Source organism: Larimichthys crocea, chromosome XVI (genome assembly GCF_000972845.2).
Source record: "Larimichthys crocea isolate SSNF chromosome XVI, L_crocea_2.0, whole genome shotgun sequence".
Taxonomy (NCBI): domain Eukaryota; kingdom Metazoa; phylum Chordata; class Actinopteri; family Sciaenidae; genus Larimichthys; species Larimichthys crocea.
Window position 1 is genome coordinate 9,584,034 of NC_040026.1, and position 16,727 is coordinate 9,600,760.

General features: G+C 41.1%; 1 protein-coding gene across 2 annotated transcripts; it reads left to right on the forward strand.

Moving 5' to 3' along the window:
- Positions 1–128: 128 nt before the first annotated feature.
- On the forward strand, positions 129–15,926 carry kctd5b (potassium channel tetramerization domain containing 5b). Of its 2 annotated transcripts, XM_019262129.2 has the most exons (7): positions 129–537; positions 7,065–7,173; positions 7,361–7,452; positions 7,560–7,655; positions 7,879–7,983; positions 10,261–10,386; positions 12,572–15,926. In XM_019262129.2, the coding sequence occupies exons 1-7, from the start codon at positions 316–318 to the stop codon at positions 12,599–12,601; spliced, it is 780 nt and encodes a 259-aa protein (XP_019117674.1). In that variant the 5' UTR covers positions 129–315; the 3' UTR covers positions 12,602–15,926. The 2 variants fall into 2 exon arrangements, with proteins under 2 accessions (XP_019117674.1, XP_010734549.1); XM_010736247.3 differs by lacking the exon at positions 7,879–7,983 and having other exon boundaries at positions 134–537.
- Positions 15,927–16,727: the final 801 nt, after the last annotated feature.

Sequence of the window (16,727 nt, forward strand, 5' to 3'; positions counted from 1 at the left end):
TGCATACTATAAATATGTGATTAAGGGTGTTTATCATCCTAGCTTTAAAGATAACATTTCCAGGCTCTCCAGCATCAAGAGATCATTGCTCCATACGGAGGCGTCAGTAGATCAACCTCTTTCCTCTGGAATAATTTATGCAAGTGTCTGTCAGTGCTGGTGGAGCGGGGTTAGTAGGAGTGGCTGAGGCGCTGGCAGCCCTGCTTTGCATGAATCGTGGACTCCAAGTTAGTGGCTGCAGCTCAGATATTTCCTGTCAGCAGCGCAGACAGAGAGCCGAGCCGAGGCGAGGGCGGAGGAGACGAGGAGAGAGGGATGGCAGAGAACAGCTCCGAGACGAGCAGCTCCGCTCACCGGAGATGTTTGGCCCATTTACCGGCGGAGAGAAACATTTCAGCCGGCGTCGGGGCGTCGAAATGGATTCGACTAAACGTCGGCGGGACGTATTTTTTAACAACAAGACAGACGCTGTGTCGGGATCCCAAATCATTTCTGTACAGACTGAGCCAAGCTGACCCCGAGCTCGACTCCGACAAGGTAAATGCTAAGCTAAGTCCGGCTAGTTTAGGAGCGCAGTTGGTTAACTCACATTTTATTTCCTACACTAAATTAGCTTTTTATTAACTTGTTGGGGCAGTGAGGTGGGAGAGTGACGACGCTTATAAGCTTACTTCATCATGTCCACATCCTTGGTAAAGTCTGTTTTTATTCACATTTAGCGCTAACTCCAGTTTTTCTGTCGGCTAGGTAGCATTAGCCCGCTAAGCTAGCTAGATTCCGACAGTCACCACATGACAAACGATCCTGATGCTGCTTCACGTCCGGATGCCTCTTTGTTTATCTTCACTTTAACATGTTAACAGGCGTCGTGGTTAACTAAACGCGTTGTTTGTTTAAAAATAAAACATATAGCATGTTTTCAACTTTTTAAAAAAAAATTTTGTATTGCTTTTACAGTAAAAAGTCGCCACAGTAAGTTGGAAACTTTCCCCATCTGAGGACGTTGCATTGCGTTGCACTCATCGAGGTGTCAAATGTCAAATAGTGACAGCATCCTTCGTTTTGCTGCTAAAGTGCACAGTTTTGATTTTAAAATAATAATAATTATTCATATTTAATCTAAACTTTGGTTGGTTTTAAGTCACTCAGCTTTAAAACAGACGAAAATGTGAAATTCAGTAATGTGAAATTGTAATGTCTGCAAGCTTGGCGCTATAATTAACTTACCAAATGATCTACACATAAGACTTTATTGTTCGATCAATTTGTTCTTTCTTTTTTTTTTTTTTCCCCTTCTCCTCTCCGAGGTTACTCTTGATACTTGGCTGTGTTTGCTCTGCAGTAATCATCCTCTGTGCTGCTGCTTGGTGCTGAGGCTCCCCTAATGAGCACATAAGTCATTGCCAAGTGGGGTGAGGTGCTGCTGACAACCGAGAGGCTCTGGATGAAATCACTCATCTCCCTGAATGGCCTCAATGCTCCAGATGTAGCCTTCTCTCTGTTTGTCCATCTGCCAGTTTTGTGTGTGTGTGTGTGTGCGCTTTACGGCCCCCCAGCACTGTCGAGCACAATGTATTAGTGTCTGTATACATAGTGTAATGCGCTCTGCTTTTCCACGTTCATTTTTACTGCCCCATTATTCTTTGTTTTCATCTACTTGCCTGTTTTAATCTTCACCTCTGTCTCCCTTTATACTAAGCTGAGACTGGCTCATCTCGTATTTTCATGCAAATATCTTAATCTCTAAATAATCAGCTTGCTTTTTTGTCAGTTTATCCCCCCCCCCCTCTCTCTCTTTCCAGAGCGAGGGCTCAGTCTATTTCAATCCCTTGTCTTAAGTGTGTATCAAACCCTCAAGCCATTACCATACATCTCTCCTGCAGGCAGTCTGGTTTAATATAGCTCACAGTAAAGGACGGGTTATTATTAGATATTATTCCACTTCACAGTGTCTCAACTATATACAATGGCATGATTTCATCTTATTTGCGACTGAGCCAAAAAGGTTATTGTTTTGTTTTTGTTTTTTTGCATCACACATGTGCATAGGAAGCCCGGCAGAGTAACAGAGATCGGCGAGGAGCTCTGTTTTTTGGGCGAATGCAGTATTGTGTTTCCCAGCCAAGGAAATGAGTGGTTCAGTTCTCAGTCACGCAGGCTGACGTGCTTCAGCAGGACTCTTGAGGAGAACTGCATTATTCATGTTGTTGACTGGAGCCTGTTTTGCACATTGGGGTAGATCAGGGAGAAAGTGAAGGAAGTGATGTGATGTGCACGACCGTAACAGCTGATATTTCTTTTTTAGATATTCATCCCAGTATTGACATGCCGCTGTCACTTTAGAGTGACATTGTTATTAGTCGGTGTGTTGAGCTTAACTGACTGATTCATGCCGTGAGAACATAAGCGGTGTAACTCTCAAAACCATCAGTTGTCAAGTCAACAAGCTGAGAGATTCACATCAATGGGCCTCTATCCCTTTGGCAGATTCCTGCTCTCAAACTACTCAGCTCGCGACCACTCAAGAAGAAGAGACCTGGCTTTCTAGCTCTTGAGAGCTGCATCAATTTTTCAAGCACCCCCATCACAAAGGATTCTTGTTCCTTCAACATCTTTTATTCTTTTTCGCATTCATATCCATTTGCTTTTGCCCGGAGAAGTTCTCTCTGCGGCATGTGTGAGAGAAATGTGGACGCATTTAATGCCGGATTCAGGTTGTATGTCATGCCTAAAGCACACCGTGGGAGGCGACGTAAATATTTAACGGTGATATCTTGGTCTCCTCCCGTCTCTGTCTTTATGCGGTAAGTGCTCAACAGAACACTGCAGGGCGGTATCGGCAAATCAGGTGTGACTCAAGGCCGGTCCCATCGACTTTATCAGTCTAAAGCAACTTTATTCACCAAAGCCAGGCACCGTCGATTGATCATAGCCTTGTGTTACAGTAAATTAAATCCTTGTCAGTTGGAAAGTTTACTATTCGTTTCACTCCCAGTCTAATGCAAAACACATTTCCCATTCTTCCCAAAGAAAACTCAGGTTGCACTGATTTCCTGACTTACCAGCTTACCGCGGAGCTTCTTAACCGCCTCTCATCACGGTAGCAAAGCTTTTAGGGGACTTTTTAAAAGGAGCTGTTCATTTGCTGCCCGAAGCATTCCTCTGTCATAAATTGTTGTGCAGAACGCATCGATGGTGTTGCCTTGCACAGTTTGAAAATGTTAGAAAGGTGAGAAGTTCCACCCAGCCTTGGTGAAAGGTCAGACTCTCATTCAGATGAACAGTGTTAAATATCTTGAAAGATGAGCGTTTCACATATTATAGCCTCGATGCGATGTGTGTATTATTTAAAGGGTGAAGGCCTGGTCTACTATGCCATTACTGCTTGTACTCCAGAGGGACTCCTGGCTCCTACTCTTTGAGGATCAGACTTCCACTTGGCTAAGTAACTCCAGTCATGTGACTCGGAAGATCTACTGCAACATCTTTTAAGTACTGTTTCTGCAGTGGGCTTGTGCTCCGGCTGCAGCGAAGGCCGAGCAGCGTTCTCAGTGATAATGCTTTCATTCTTTTTTATTCTTGGCCTGAGCAAATGCCGAATGACTTCACATGATAGTGTTAATTGTTTTCATCTCTGGCCGTTGCTGTTTTTCTGTCTTGTAATTACTGGCAACCGTCTGCTGTATTATTTGGAAGCCTATATGAAATTTAGCAGCGAGTACACTCGCACCTGTCTGGCTCGAATTAGTGAGCGGTCGCATGCAAAGTTTTCGGGAGCACACCCATTGTTGTGCTCCGGAGCACGACGCGCAGCGACTTGTTACTTTTGTTGATTTAAGAATTGATTTTCAGTGTTGATGTGTCTGCGAAAAAAGCTCTCTCTGTTGGACATCATGTGCCTGATGGGTGGGTCACCGTGGTATTTCCTGTGGGAGGATACATATTGTGAGAAGAATGATAAGGTTAAAACGCTCTGCTGTGAAGCCCACCCCTGTAATTGGCTTTATGCGCTGTATGTGCGCTGTATGTACATACGTCTCTGCAGTTTCAATATTTTTTTTCCAAGGCCAAATATGATCTATGCTGATCTATATCGTACTGACCCACTCTTGTGGTTACTGTAGGCGTTGTTGACACCTACTCAGTGTATTAGTTGATATCTGGTTTGGTTTGTAGTTTGTCCTTATATGTATGTATGAATGTCTGTTTGTTGTTCCTTTTTTATGGTCAAAAAGATCTCTTCTGTTCCTCTTCACACCGTCAGTATTCACATGTGTTAAGGTAGTTTTTGTTTTGCCGTATCGCACATGAGATGATGGACTCCCTGGCTGCGCGTCAGCCTCTCTAATTCAATAAATTTCTTCAGTTTTCCCTTCTCTTTTCCTGCCTGTCTACAGCACATCCCAGCAGCCCTCCTCCTATTCTCTCACTGGTCTCCACCCTCTCTGTTTGTTGCCCAGTGCTCCCCAGCCTCGGCCCCCAGAGACACAGCCTTTTGTTTTTAATTAAAAACAATGTCCCCTTTGTGTACACGGGCCCACATAAGAGCCCCTATAATCAGTTTGCTGAACTGGGTCACTGTCACCCCAAAAAAACCCTCTCCCTATATATGCATGTGCACCCAAAGGACCGGCAACAGGCTTGTCAGAAAGTTTACTGAAGAAGTGGACACGTATAGTAGGTTTTAGTGTTTGATCAGTGGGTGTTGTTTTTTTTTTGCGGTAGCATACAATAGTTTATTTGTATAGTGCGTGTCATCTGCCTTTAACATTTTAGGATGAGTGTCTGCCTTCACAATACCTGCAAGCCTGACACTAAAGCAGCTAAACATAATTGTTTACTCCTGTGTGTTTTCCCTGCCGTGACATGTTAATGTTTTCTGAGAAACCGCCTACCGACAAACTCATATGCTCCCTCATGATGTATGACTGTAAAGAGCCTCACAGTGCCTTAAAGGTCAGGCATCAAGCTTGGGTTCAAACCCAGCCCATGTTTATTATAACATTAAGTTTTATCATTTTTATTTGCCAAACCAATTCCCATTAAGACTTAAAATCCTGAGTATTTTAAAAGTATTTTTTGTTTTTCCAGCATAACTGTCCACAGACAGAGTTACAGAGCCATTGTAATGAGGATGAACATGACCAAGGGGAAACATGTAGTGTGAAACTGAAGTTGAATACACTTCTTGGGAAGGCATAAACACTTAAACTTGTCAAACACAGGTGTCAACAGTGATGCGATTACTTGGCTGGAATAGAGCCATCGCTAATGTTTTCAGCTTCCTACTCTGCTTTTCCTGCCGTGACAAGTCTTAATAAAGAGACAATGGTGCTCTGTTACAGGCCAAGTGGTTTGCAATATTTGTTCAAGCCGATATGAAAAGTACAAGATGGACAGGTTTTTGACAGATGATCAAATCCAAAATATAAACAAGACCGTCTTGTTCTCGAGTTCACTGAGGTGATCAGAAAAACACGCCTGTTCTAGTTTTTGAAATGCACTTTGTGCATCTTACTGTTTTCTGGAAGAGTGGAAGGGAAACAAAAAGTTGGAAACTGGAGATACAATATGTGTCTCAGCTTGATATATACTTTAATGAGCTAGCTGTATGTTTACTGTATTGTTTAGAAAGAACAGATGCACTTTTTCAGTGTTTAACCATCTTTAGCACATCATTCAGAAACAACTTTGGTGGCCATGTAATAGTAATAAACACTTGGTGCAGGCCAGAAGCTAAACCTATGTTTTAAATTCAATGAGTGTTTACAGCGTGGTTTGAATGCGGTGAGTTGTGCAGCGTTGGCCCTGACTGCTTCCTCCGTGCAGACCCACCTGTGACTGTGCTTAAACTTCAGTGACTATGGAAATGTAAGGAACTGACACAGGGCAATGAGACCAGAATAGATCTCCATTGGGCTCCGGTGGGATATTTTTGCTTTGGAAAGGAGGTCAGCCAGCCGAGAGGGTTCAGAGATTCATTACAAAAGAAAATGCACTGGGACCTTTTCTCATTACTGGAAAGATTAATGGGTTTTGAGTTGAATCCATGTCTGGACTTGTGAAGACAAGGTAACTATGAATGTGCACGTGTTCTTCGGTGAGCATTGCTGTCTTGTTGTTGTAGCAACTGACGGTGCTGCTAATTTGCCAACACTGCCCCTGAAGCCATATACTCGACTGATGTAAAGTCAAACGTCCTGCAGCGTTTGCAGATTAGCACAACATTTGCTTAAGGCTTTTCCTCTGTGCCGAGTGTTCCACCAAATGTCATGTACGTTTGACTCACTAAATGTCACATCGTATTAACCAACTTTTAGTAGTAGGCCGGTGTCAGCTGCAGTGGTTAAGCCAGCTGTTCAAACTCAGACTTTCATACGGCGTGTTAGGCCAACTATGTAACAGACCAGACTAGGCTAATTGTCAGTTGTAAGCCAAGGTGCTTCCTCCTGGTCCCCTTGGTGGATTCAGCCTTCTGTTCCAAATCTTTTTCTGTTCTGCTCTAATTGTTTTCAGCCTCCTTTTCCCTCATGAGACAAAGACGGTCTAATCACAGTACTTACAGAAATAGGGGAATAGCCAGTGGTTGTGAAGGAATCGGGATCAAACCCAAGGCCGTCGGGAATCACGGAGTGATATCCCAAAAGCTGTTGCGTGCGCGTGCCACCATGTGCGCATGTCCTCTCCAGCCCCTGTAGAGATTATCGGCACAGGACCTGACCTCGTAATTCTCATCCTTCTAGTTTTTATCCGTTGATGCACAATGTTGTACCGCTCCCCCCACCCCCACCCCCACACGACACACACACAGGGATTATGTTTCAATTAAGGTATACTATATATTGATTGTCTCTTTTATAAAAGAACGCTGTTGTTGTTGGGAAAACATCAGACGAGAAGATTTGCAATCCCTTTCAGCTTCCGTGTGTACTATGCATTTCCTCTGCTGGATGTGTAGAAATGAACCTGAAGTCTGGGTTTGACCAGAGATAAGCACATTCCTTAATGTCGGGCTGTTTGTGTTTGATTTTATTGATTTAATCATCCTTCTGTTCTGTTTTCAGGATGAAACTGGTGCCTATCTCATAGACAGAGACCCCACATACTTCGGGCCAGTGCTTAACTACTTGAGGCATGGCAAACTGGTGCTCAACAGGGACCTGGCAGAGGAAGGTAACGTCTCTGTCGGCAATACAAATGTTTGATTCTATCACATATTTTAGCATCTCTGCAAAACCCTGAAGTCAGTCGGACCTCAGTGTGATTGTCACATATAATGATACAGGTACAAGTGTAGTAAAATGTAGTAGTGGGACGTCTGCCTTTCAAAAACTTAATTGTTTCTTCTTCACTCTTTTAGGTGTGCTAGAAGAAGCTGAATTCTACAACATTACATCCTTAATAAAGCTCATCAAGGACAAGATCAGGGAGCGCGACTGTAAAACATCACAGGTATAAGATGGTTCTGCTCAGTTAGACTTCTCCATGAATGTGACAGTTTCTGTTTTTATTAAATTGTTTGACCACACTTCCCCTCCTGTGTTCGTCTTTCCTCTCAGGTTCCTGTGAAGCATGTGTACCGGGTGCTGCAGTGCCAGGAGGAGGAGCTGACACAGATGGTTTCTACCATGTCTGACGGCTGGAAGTTCGAACAGGTAAATCTCCACCTGCGGGGGTCACAGCAGCAATCCTCCTTTCATGTGCTTCACCCACCCCGCTATGCTCACACTGACCCAGAAAGTCCAATCCTCAATATTGGAAATGGGTAAAAAAAATAAAAATAAAAATTTTAAAAAGCCGTAACAGCAACTCACATCTTTCTCAATGTCCGCATACGTGATCCGGGCATCCCTTCTGTGCTCTGATTGGTTGTTGCAGCTTGTCAGTATAGGTTACGGGCGGGCCCACCAGTCAGAGTTTCTGCTGATTGTGTCAAGGGAGGTGAAGGGAGAGGAGTCTGCTTTGCCAAACAACAGCGGAGAGGTGTGTCCCACAAATTTCTGTCCACGGGCTGGTCACTGCATGGTCCCCATGTTGTCCATACACACCCCGTTGGCCATTGTTTGTCCCAAGTAGACACATAGCTGTTTTTTTTAATTAATTTTTTTTAGTTGATGCTTTTCATTTGTACTGCTTGCTTACCAGTGAGGCGAAGAGAACATGACACCTTTTTTTCTCTCTTGTCTGTGACATCATTTTATCATTCTTTTATTCATACTGCATTCACAGTTTGTACGCTTGTAATCAGCCTTCTGTGTCTTGCTTTGATGTAGCCACTTGGCTGTTTGGGGGGCTGTGCTGTAATATAGGGCTGGTTGTTTAGAGATAAAAAATAATATCTATATTTATCTTCCCAGCAGGTACTTGAAATAGATTCATATAATAAGACAGAATAATCCAAGTATACAAGAGAGTTTGTGTTGAGCTGGAAGTGCCAAAGGCTTTTTTTTTTTTTTCTCTAATGAGAAACCACACATTTGGGTGTTGGGAGTGTGTATTATGCGTGTGAATGAATCTCTCTGAGACGGGGATCTCCCATTAGAGCTGAAATCTCTCTAATCTCCTTACACAGGTCAGATGGGAAACTCCTAGAAAAGCTCCACATGCAAAGCCTAAAGCTCAGTCATCAGCCCAAGAGAGTCTTTTGGGGGGAGATGAGCTTTAATGACCTACTGCCGCCTTTTAGACTTCCATGAACGCTGACATTTTGTGTTTTTCATGCTGAAAGTCTGAAAGGTTTTGAAGAGTCTTTAGTGGGGTGAAATCTACATCAGCTACTTGAGAGTATATATATATATTTTTTTTTTTTTTTGTGCTGTTTTGATGCCTCATGTAAGACAGAACTCTTAACAACAACAAGTCTCCGGCAGCAGCGGCTAATGAGACGATGCATGTCTGAACATGCACACCTGGGTACAGACGGTATACATGTAGCCTGCAGTGTGCACACACTTAACATTCAGCAGCAGAAGCAGTTATTCAAGAACAGGAATTGCCCGTTTCTTGTTTTGTTTTTTTCCTTTCCCCCTCAAGTTTTGTTTTTTTTCCAGGTGTGCATGCAGTTTGTTTATTAAGATGTCATCTTTTTATTTGTCCTCTTGTGTCCTCTGTGTCTTTATATTTAAACTGACGTGACTGGGAACAGGAACATTAGAAATGCTTATTTTAAAATATATTTCTAAAGATGCCGCGTGGAGTTTTCTCATAGTGAGTACTCTGATGTTTTTAAATTTGGGCTGTTTTGCACTCAGTTCAAGCCATGCAGCTAAAGCAAGACATAATGACTCAGAAAGTAGATCATAGGATGCAGCACATAGCGTCTAGTACTGATCCTTATTAATATGGCATTTAAAGCGGTTGAGAAAATCCTACATATCGTCTGTGTCGTGCTCACATTCAAATCAGAGAGCTAAAGAATAGCACCGTTGTTACTTGATGGCAGTGAGCTACTCTTTCTAAACGTAATCGCATCGATTCGAACTGTTTGCCTAAAACAAGCCTGGTCCGATCAAGTCAGATCCATCATTCTCCATCGAACTTCAGCCAGCATGTTTGCTTCCTGTGGTCAAGTCCCTGCACCTGTATTGACAACTGTCAGCTGATTGTATTTATTTTTCTGTCTTTGCACTAATTCTTTCATTATCTTTTCCTTATTTTTGCAGGCCACCACTTATTTGATTTGGGCGTGATTTATTTTCAGTCTTCTGTTTGTCCGTGTCATCGGCACAAATGTTTTTAATTTGTGTTTTCAGTGCTGGCATGTCTGCAGGTCCTGAAAATAAAGTTTGCATTGCATTTTATAGATGTAAGAACTTAAAACTGAAACATTTCAATGTAGCCTTAAAGTCTTGAAATATAATTTAAAGCCTCTAACTTCTATCTTCTCTTGGTGTATTTGTTTTAAAGGGGGTGCCCTGTTGGCCTCATGGTCTCAGTGGTACCATGTAATCATGGAATTGTGGGTTTATATCTGATTTAAAGGATGTTTTTATGTGGCAGAAGTCAGAGCATACTTTAATTTCTCTGTATGAACTGCCAGTGAAACCAGTTATAATATATTGAGAAGACTTGAATTGAAGTTGCAGGAACCTGTAGACTCTCTGTGCTCTTTGATTGGTTGTCAACCTCTTTTACGTTTCTTTTTAACGTCTCTCTACCTCTTGGTTCCCCCGCCGTGAGTAACCCAGTTGTTGCCTCTCCTTCCATCAGTCTAAGGCTAACTCTTCCTCCCTGCTCTCGTGTCTCTCTCTCTCTCTCTAGCTGGTCAGCATAGGCTCCTCTTACAACTACGGAAACGAGGACCAAGCAGAGTTCCTGTGCGTAGTCTCAAAGGAGCTGCACAATCAATCATACGGGACAAACAGTGAGCCCAGTGAGAAGGCTAAGGTAAGTGCGTGCGTGTGTGTGTCGAAAGGGGGGGCCGGTTGAAAATCCATCCATAGCAAACATCTGTGAGTGATGGCCTGTGCTGGATGTTTTTTAAATGCACTGCAGTTATGAACATGTCACCAGAGTACTGAAAGCGCCTCTGGTTTATTGATGAGAAACCTCTATGAAAGAGAACATTGTGAATATTCAGCCCTTCAGTTGAAGACAGCCTGCACAGAGGGAAAAAGAAGATAAAACATAAAAAAATAAAGCAAGCACATACTCACGTTAGATGTTCCCTGAAATTAGAAAAAAAAAAGCTGTCCTAACAGTATCATCTGTGCTGTGGGGCATTAAGAGAGCACAGGTCTGCAGATTAGTGCTGCTATGGGCAAGGTCTGTCATTTTCTCAAGGGGCTTTAGGAGCGAAGCAGGAGGCACGCCCTGAGGAATTCAAACTCCCATCAGCTCATCCCCGCTGGGGGCCCCCGACTCCTTAAAGGCAACCACACATGAAGAACACACCGTTCAACTTCTCTTCATGCTGCTGCTTATTTTAATTGTGGCAATTAAACAGTTCCAGTGCATCTTTCAAGCAAATGTAGAGAGGGGGAGAGAGAGCGCATAGACTTTGTTGTGATTGTTTCCAGGGGCACCACATCCAAACTGGGTCCTCGAGTGTGATGAGTTTAATGTTACTATTCAAAGAAACATGTTATTCATTTGTAATAAATCCCTCAATTTGGAATCAGCTGTAACAAGTGAATTAATGGCGGTGTAACGGTGCCCTTGGATAACACTTGTACTTGTTTTCTTGTGTTTTTCTAGACATTAAATGTAGTTATTAATGTGATCCCCTTTTTGTTTTCCTCTCCAACATTTTACGCCTCCATTCATTTCCATTATTTTACACCATGCCTTTCTTGTCTTCTTCTGTGCCGTCTGCATGCTGCATGTTGCTCAGAGCGAGGACGAAGAGACGGATTATGAAATGAATGACTCTGATTAGGGTTGAGCACTTATGACTCACTGGTGAGCGCTCAAGTGCTCGTAGTCCCTCCGCCACACCTCTAGTTTGTCCCTCTCTTCCTTGCCCCGTGTCTCCTTGACGCAGTTTACGCTACTGAAAACTTTGCTCCCATTTTGTTGTTCAAAGACAACTTAAGCTGATAATCTACTTAAACCAGACTAAGGTGACTGAATCCAGGTTGAAAATCAGCTTTGGCCTCCTACGAGCCAAAGCTAGATCAAAAACCAGATGGTTTCTGCCGAGACTGGTCGGACACTTCTTTGCAGGTGAAGCTCTCTTTGAAGCCAGATGGGAAGAGTTCCATTTGTTTCAGTAGTGTAAATAAGACCCTTGTAATTATTGAAATGCTCACAGCCTTGGTTAATGGAGGGCATGCTGAATCATCAGCTGCTGCAGTTGACTCATTGTCCCTCATTCAATGACATTTAAAAGGGAGGGGAGGGTTACTATGCTCCCTTTGTCCGTTTTATTGTCCCTAGTAGCAGCAGTTAAACTGAAGCTGATACTTGAGAAGAAACAAAACTTCAGCAGAAAAATCGGCAGGTTTCTGCCTCTTTGAGTGAACTTCACTAAGCATTTCAGTATTTTCATCGATTAATCTGCTGATTCTGTGCACAAAACATGAGAAAATAGTAAATATTTATACCATTTTTCCAGAGCTCCACCGCCTGAGCGCAAAGATATTCAATTTACTTAAATGTAAAACAGGAAAAAGCAGCAAAACCTCACGGTTCAGAAGCCGTATCCAGAGAATTGTTGACTTTTCTGACTCAAACGATTCATTTATGACCAGATAATTGCTGCTGTTACCTCGATAAGGCACATCTTTGGCAGTTCATAATCCTTCAGGGAGCGGTGGTTGGTTTCAGCGGCGTGTCTTTCCAGAACCAAGGTTGATTTCACCTTCTTTCTTTTTTTTTCCTGCTTTGAGTTCACCCAGAATTGGCTCTACTTTCTAGTCTCTGGCTTTATTTTCCTCACTCGCACAAGCATTCCCCCTTTTCTCTGCACCTTGTTCAGTGTGTTTGCTAAACCCAACATGTACACTGCTTTCGGTTGGGAGAGTATGCACTGTGACAGGAATAAGTGCTTCAATAAAAACATTTAAAGTGACTGTGTGACGAGTGAAATGCTCGGGACTGATACTAAATGACTTCTGGTTTGTCTCTGCAGATTCTTCAGGAAAGGGGTTCCAGGATGTGAAGAGGAGGACTCAGTATTATGAGCTCCAGGTGTTATGATGCAAACATATCATCTTTGTGGAAGAACGTTTGGCACAATGGAGATTTAAAGGGGAGGGGCGTGCATTTATTTTGTGTTTTCCCTCCGTTTTTGTTTTTATTTCTTGATGTATATAGGTCTGTTTATTGACAATTTGTGCCTGTACATTTAAACTGGACTTTTTTTTTCTTTTTTTTTTTGAATTAGCGGCAAGTTATTTTCTAATTGAACATAAGGAATTGCAATCTACATGTGTTATATGCTATAAAATATGGCCATCATCATATAAGGCCAATGATTCACTCAGGGTCATCTATCAAGTTAATTCTTATATCCTCCAACTCAAGGGTCTGCTAAGGGATCAGTGTGGTCTTTATAAGTCAAAAGTATCAAATTCAAAATCATTGTTTAGAGGTGTTAAGAAGGGAATTGTACATTTATTTAGCACATGTTAAAGAGTTAGGCTATTAAATGTGAAATTCACCCCAAAAACAAATCGATGACATTATTTTTATTTTATTTTTTTTTTCCAACCAGTTACACTGAGATTTGTGATCATGAGGATCCCAGCTAGACAACAACACACATTTTCAGACACTTTTGAAACACTTTTTTTTTTTTTCTCAACTATTCACAAAGAAAGAACAATCGCAGACTGGGTTGAAAATGGCGTGAACAAAAATGTCAGTTGTTTAATACTGTAAGTAAAGGGGCATTAGGTAATTTATCACTTACAAGGCCTTTTTATTAGTGTTGAGGTTGAAGTGACCTGTAATGAACAAAAACATCAAAGTCCCATTTTCACATAGACTAAATAAGTTAACTGTAGTGATACAGCAGAAATGCCACGATGCAGGAGACGTTTTATGTTTTGCTTTCTTGGCTTGAAGTAAATGTGTTGCTAGTGTAGCTGCTTGTGGCACCATGTAGTCTATCTTGTAACCTTAGTAACGCATTAACCCACAGATACAGCCACTGTGTGCTCTGGGATTAAGCGATTTATTATATTTTTCAGGAAGTCCACTCACCTGTTTTATAAGAAAGAAACTTTAAAGTATTGGACGCACCTTTAACACCACACGCTCATCAAAACTGTTGCAAGCTGAGTTCTGCTGCTTCTACACACGTGGACTTGTAGTAGTGTGAAGAAGTGTTTAAAAAAAAAAAAAATGTGCTCTCTAAATGTTGAAATGTTTAAGTTTATATCAAGTTTAATCTGATATTTTGTTTTTCTGAATTTAGTTTGAGACCTCATGTTCATAAGTCTAAAGTGAACTGCCAAAATAGTCAAAGATGTTTTCAAATGTGAATTCTGTTTTAGAGTAATGATATTTTTAAAAACATCCGTGTCCTCCAACGGTTTCCTGTCAGGAAAAACATCCTCGAGACAGTGGCGTCTTTATTTTTTTTCCCACTGACTTTCTGAATTTTGCTTAACTGGTTTATTTTGTATGCTTGAGGGAACATCTTGTTTGATTAAGATCTTTTTTTTTTTGAGGGACTGGAACTGTTTGAAGGCAGTGGTGAAGGACTTTGTGTTCATATCCAGAGGATTTTTTTTTGTTTGTTTGTTTTGATGTAAATAATCCAAATTCAATATTAATATTTAACTCTTAAAAACAAAAACTGCACGTTTTGTACACTGTATAGAAAAACACAGCTTCGAATGGAAGTTGTTTATACTGGATCTTTAAAAAAACGAGAATATCTTGACAATGTTAACTTCTGTTTTGCATTGTTTGTACAGGACTGAATTTCTGAGTTAGGATTGAAACAGCTGATGCTGAAATACGGTGTCTTTCACTGAGAACATGCCTGGAACATGTTTTGATAACCAATAACAAAGCTATACTTGGCTGGCTATGAAGTTGACTGTTACATTTAAAACAAAAAAACAACAAAAAAACAAATGTATTTTTTTCTTGCATTGTGATAGATTCTTCTAAGCATTTTGAATTGTGTAGATTTCGTACACAGCGTTACAAGCACTACAGTGGAAAACAACACTGTGCACATTGCTTACAAGCCTGTAATGTTGTTAATGTAAATACTGCATTTTAGAACACTTTTTTTTATTTTATAGAAAGTTGTTTTCAGGTTTGATGTGTGGTTTTGATAGGTTGGATATTTCATTCACAAATAATCATTTAGTGTTGCCTTTTTTCCCAATGACCAAAATCCAATGTCTTATGTGTATTGCACACTTTAATCTTAGTGTCAGGGATGAGTAAACTTTTCTTAATGCTGGCACACTTTGTACATATAGACTTGTTAACGACACACAAACCTCCATTTACTCACATGTACACGTATACACTTGACTAAAACCGTTTTTATATTGTCGGGGAAACAAGTATGGATGCATGTTTTTTTGATATAGATATACACACAAAACACACACACACACAAGGGCTTTTAAAAGTGCAAAATCTGACATCTGCAAAGAGGTTAAATCAAAGTAGACTGGATTTCCTGCCAGAGCTAGGCTATGTTTACATTTGCTATAGTATTCTGAAGCCTTCCAATTATGTACTGTCTTGCACTCCCTCACACATGTTAACATTCATCCGACTTGTGTGACCGCACCAAGGGCAACTAGCACTCCCCACATGAACTGATATTCACACGGACATGCTGACTGATGAGACACTCCATCCGTTTTCTGACAGCCTATGCTTGAGCACTGCAGACAATCTTGCTTTCCCCGCTTTCTCTGGTGGCAGAGACGCTAACTTTTAATAGGATGAAACTTACCTGTGTTGGTTCAGAGCAAAGGTTTATTTTGGGTCTTCTTTTAAGACTTTCTCATGTTCTGCAATGAGATTTAACATGTTTTTGTGTTTTTGATTTGCTTGGTTCGGGTTGTAACCTCATTTGATATACTCTGATCTGTGGCGTTTAACCTCTCTACTTATAGCAGCTACATTACCTTTAATTCCCTTCACAAATAGGTCGTCTGGTTGAGCATTTTGGCATCGATAATCATTTCATGTGATGGACAAACTTATCAAATCTGTAGCCTAATACTTATAAGTGCCCAGTTTGTTTTGCATTCAAGTCATAAGCCACAGACCACTGTAATGCATGACTGAATATGATCACACTTGTAATCAAAGAGAATGAATGTGTCATTTCTTTTTTTCCTCAATCTAGCAATTGCATCAAACAAATAAGGTTCTCATATCACTACATAGATCACTTCTATATGATCTTATGCAATGTTAAAAATATACAAACTTAAGTATGAGGTTAAGGGGATCTATATGGTCTTGCATATGGTAAACCCAATAAAAATGTCATTCACGTGTGTGTGCGTGTGCCTGTTTTTTGTCCTCAGGCCGTTATGTAAATGAGTCACTTTAATTCCTGACGTTTTTATACACATTAGGACACAATTAACTATTTATAATGATCAGTAATCACATCAGACATGTACTTTACATAAGCGTCTGTTCACCTGTGGACTACAGTAGTGAGTCTTTGATGAACAGCGACCTCTAGTGTCTCCTGCTTAAAACACCTCTCAATGGCATAGCTGCCTTTAAATGTGCCTGTTTAAATGTAGACGAAAATCTATTTTTATTATTGTATTTTTACATGGGGAAAATAAAATACTGTTGGAAAATATGTGTCTTACAGCCAACAATCTCAAGTTAGGTTGATCTCAACTTATTTGCAGTTGAACACACGATGTTACATGATTTATCAAACGTAACCGTTTAGGGTTAACGGTCCTCGGTCTGGACAAAGATGTTGTATTCGGCGAGATAGAAATCCGTCTGCGTATGCTAGCATAGGAGCGTAAGTGTTTGGGTGTACGTTTAGTTTTAAAATCATATAAACGACTTAAATTAACAGAAGGAAGAACGCAGATAATCCCAATGAACTTAATGTGTCTTTTGTGAATGTTCAAAGTCACTCCTTGGCTTGTGTTACGCTCTGAACAAGGTAAAGTTAGCCAAAGAGCAACAACCGCGAAGTAAAGATGTTCACCAACAACTTAAAGGCGCTAAAGATTCACAGTATACTGTTAGTACAGGCGTTGCTGTTCAAATAGAAACTAAAAAACAAATAACCAGTTAAGATTGTGATTTACAGTTAAGAAGTC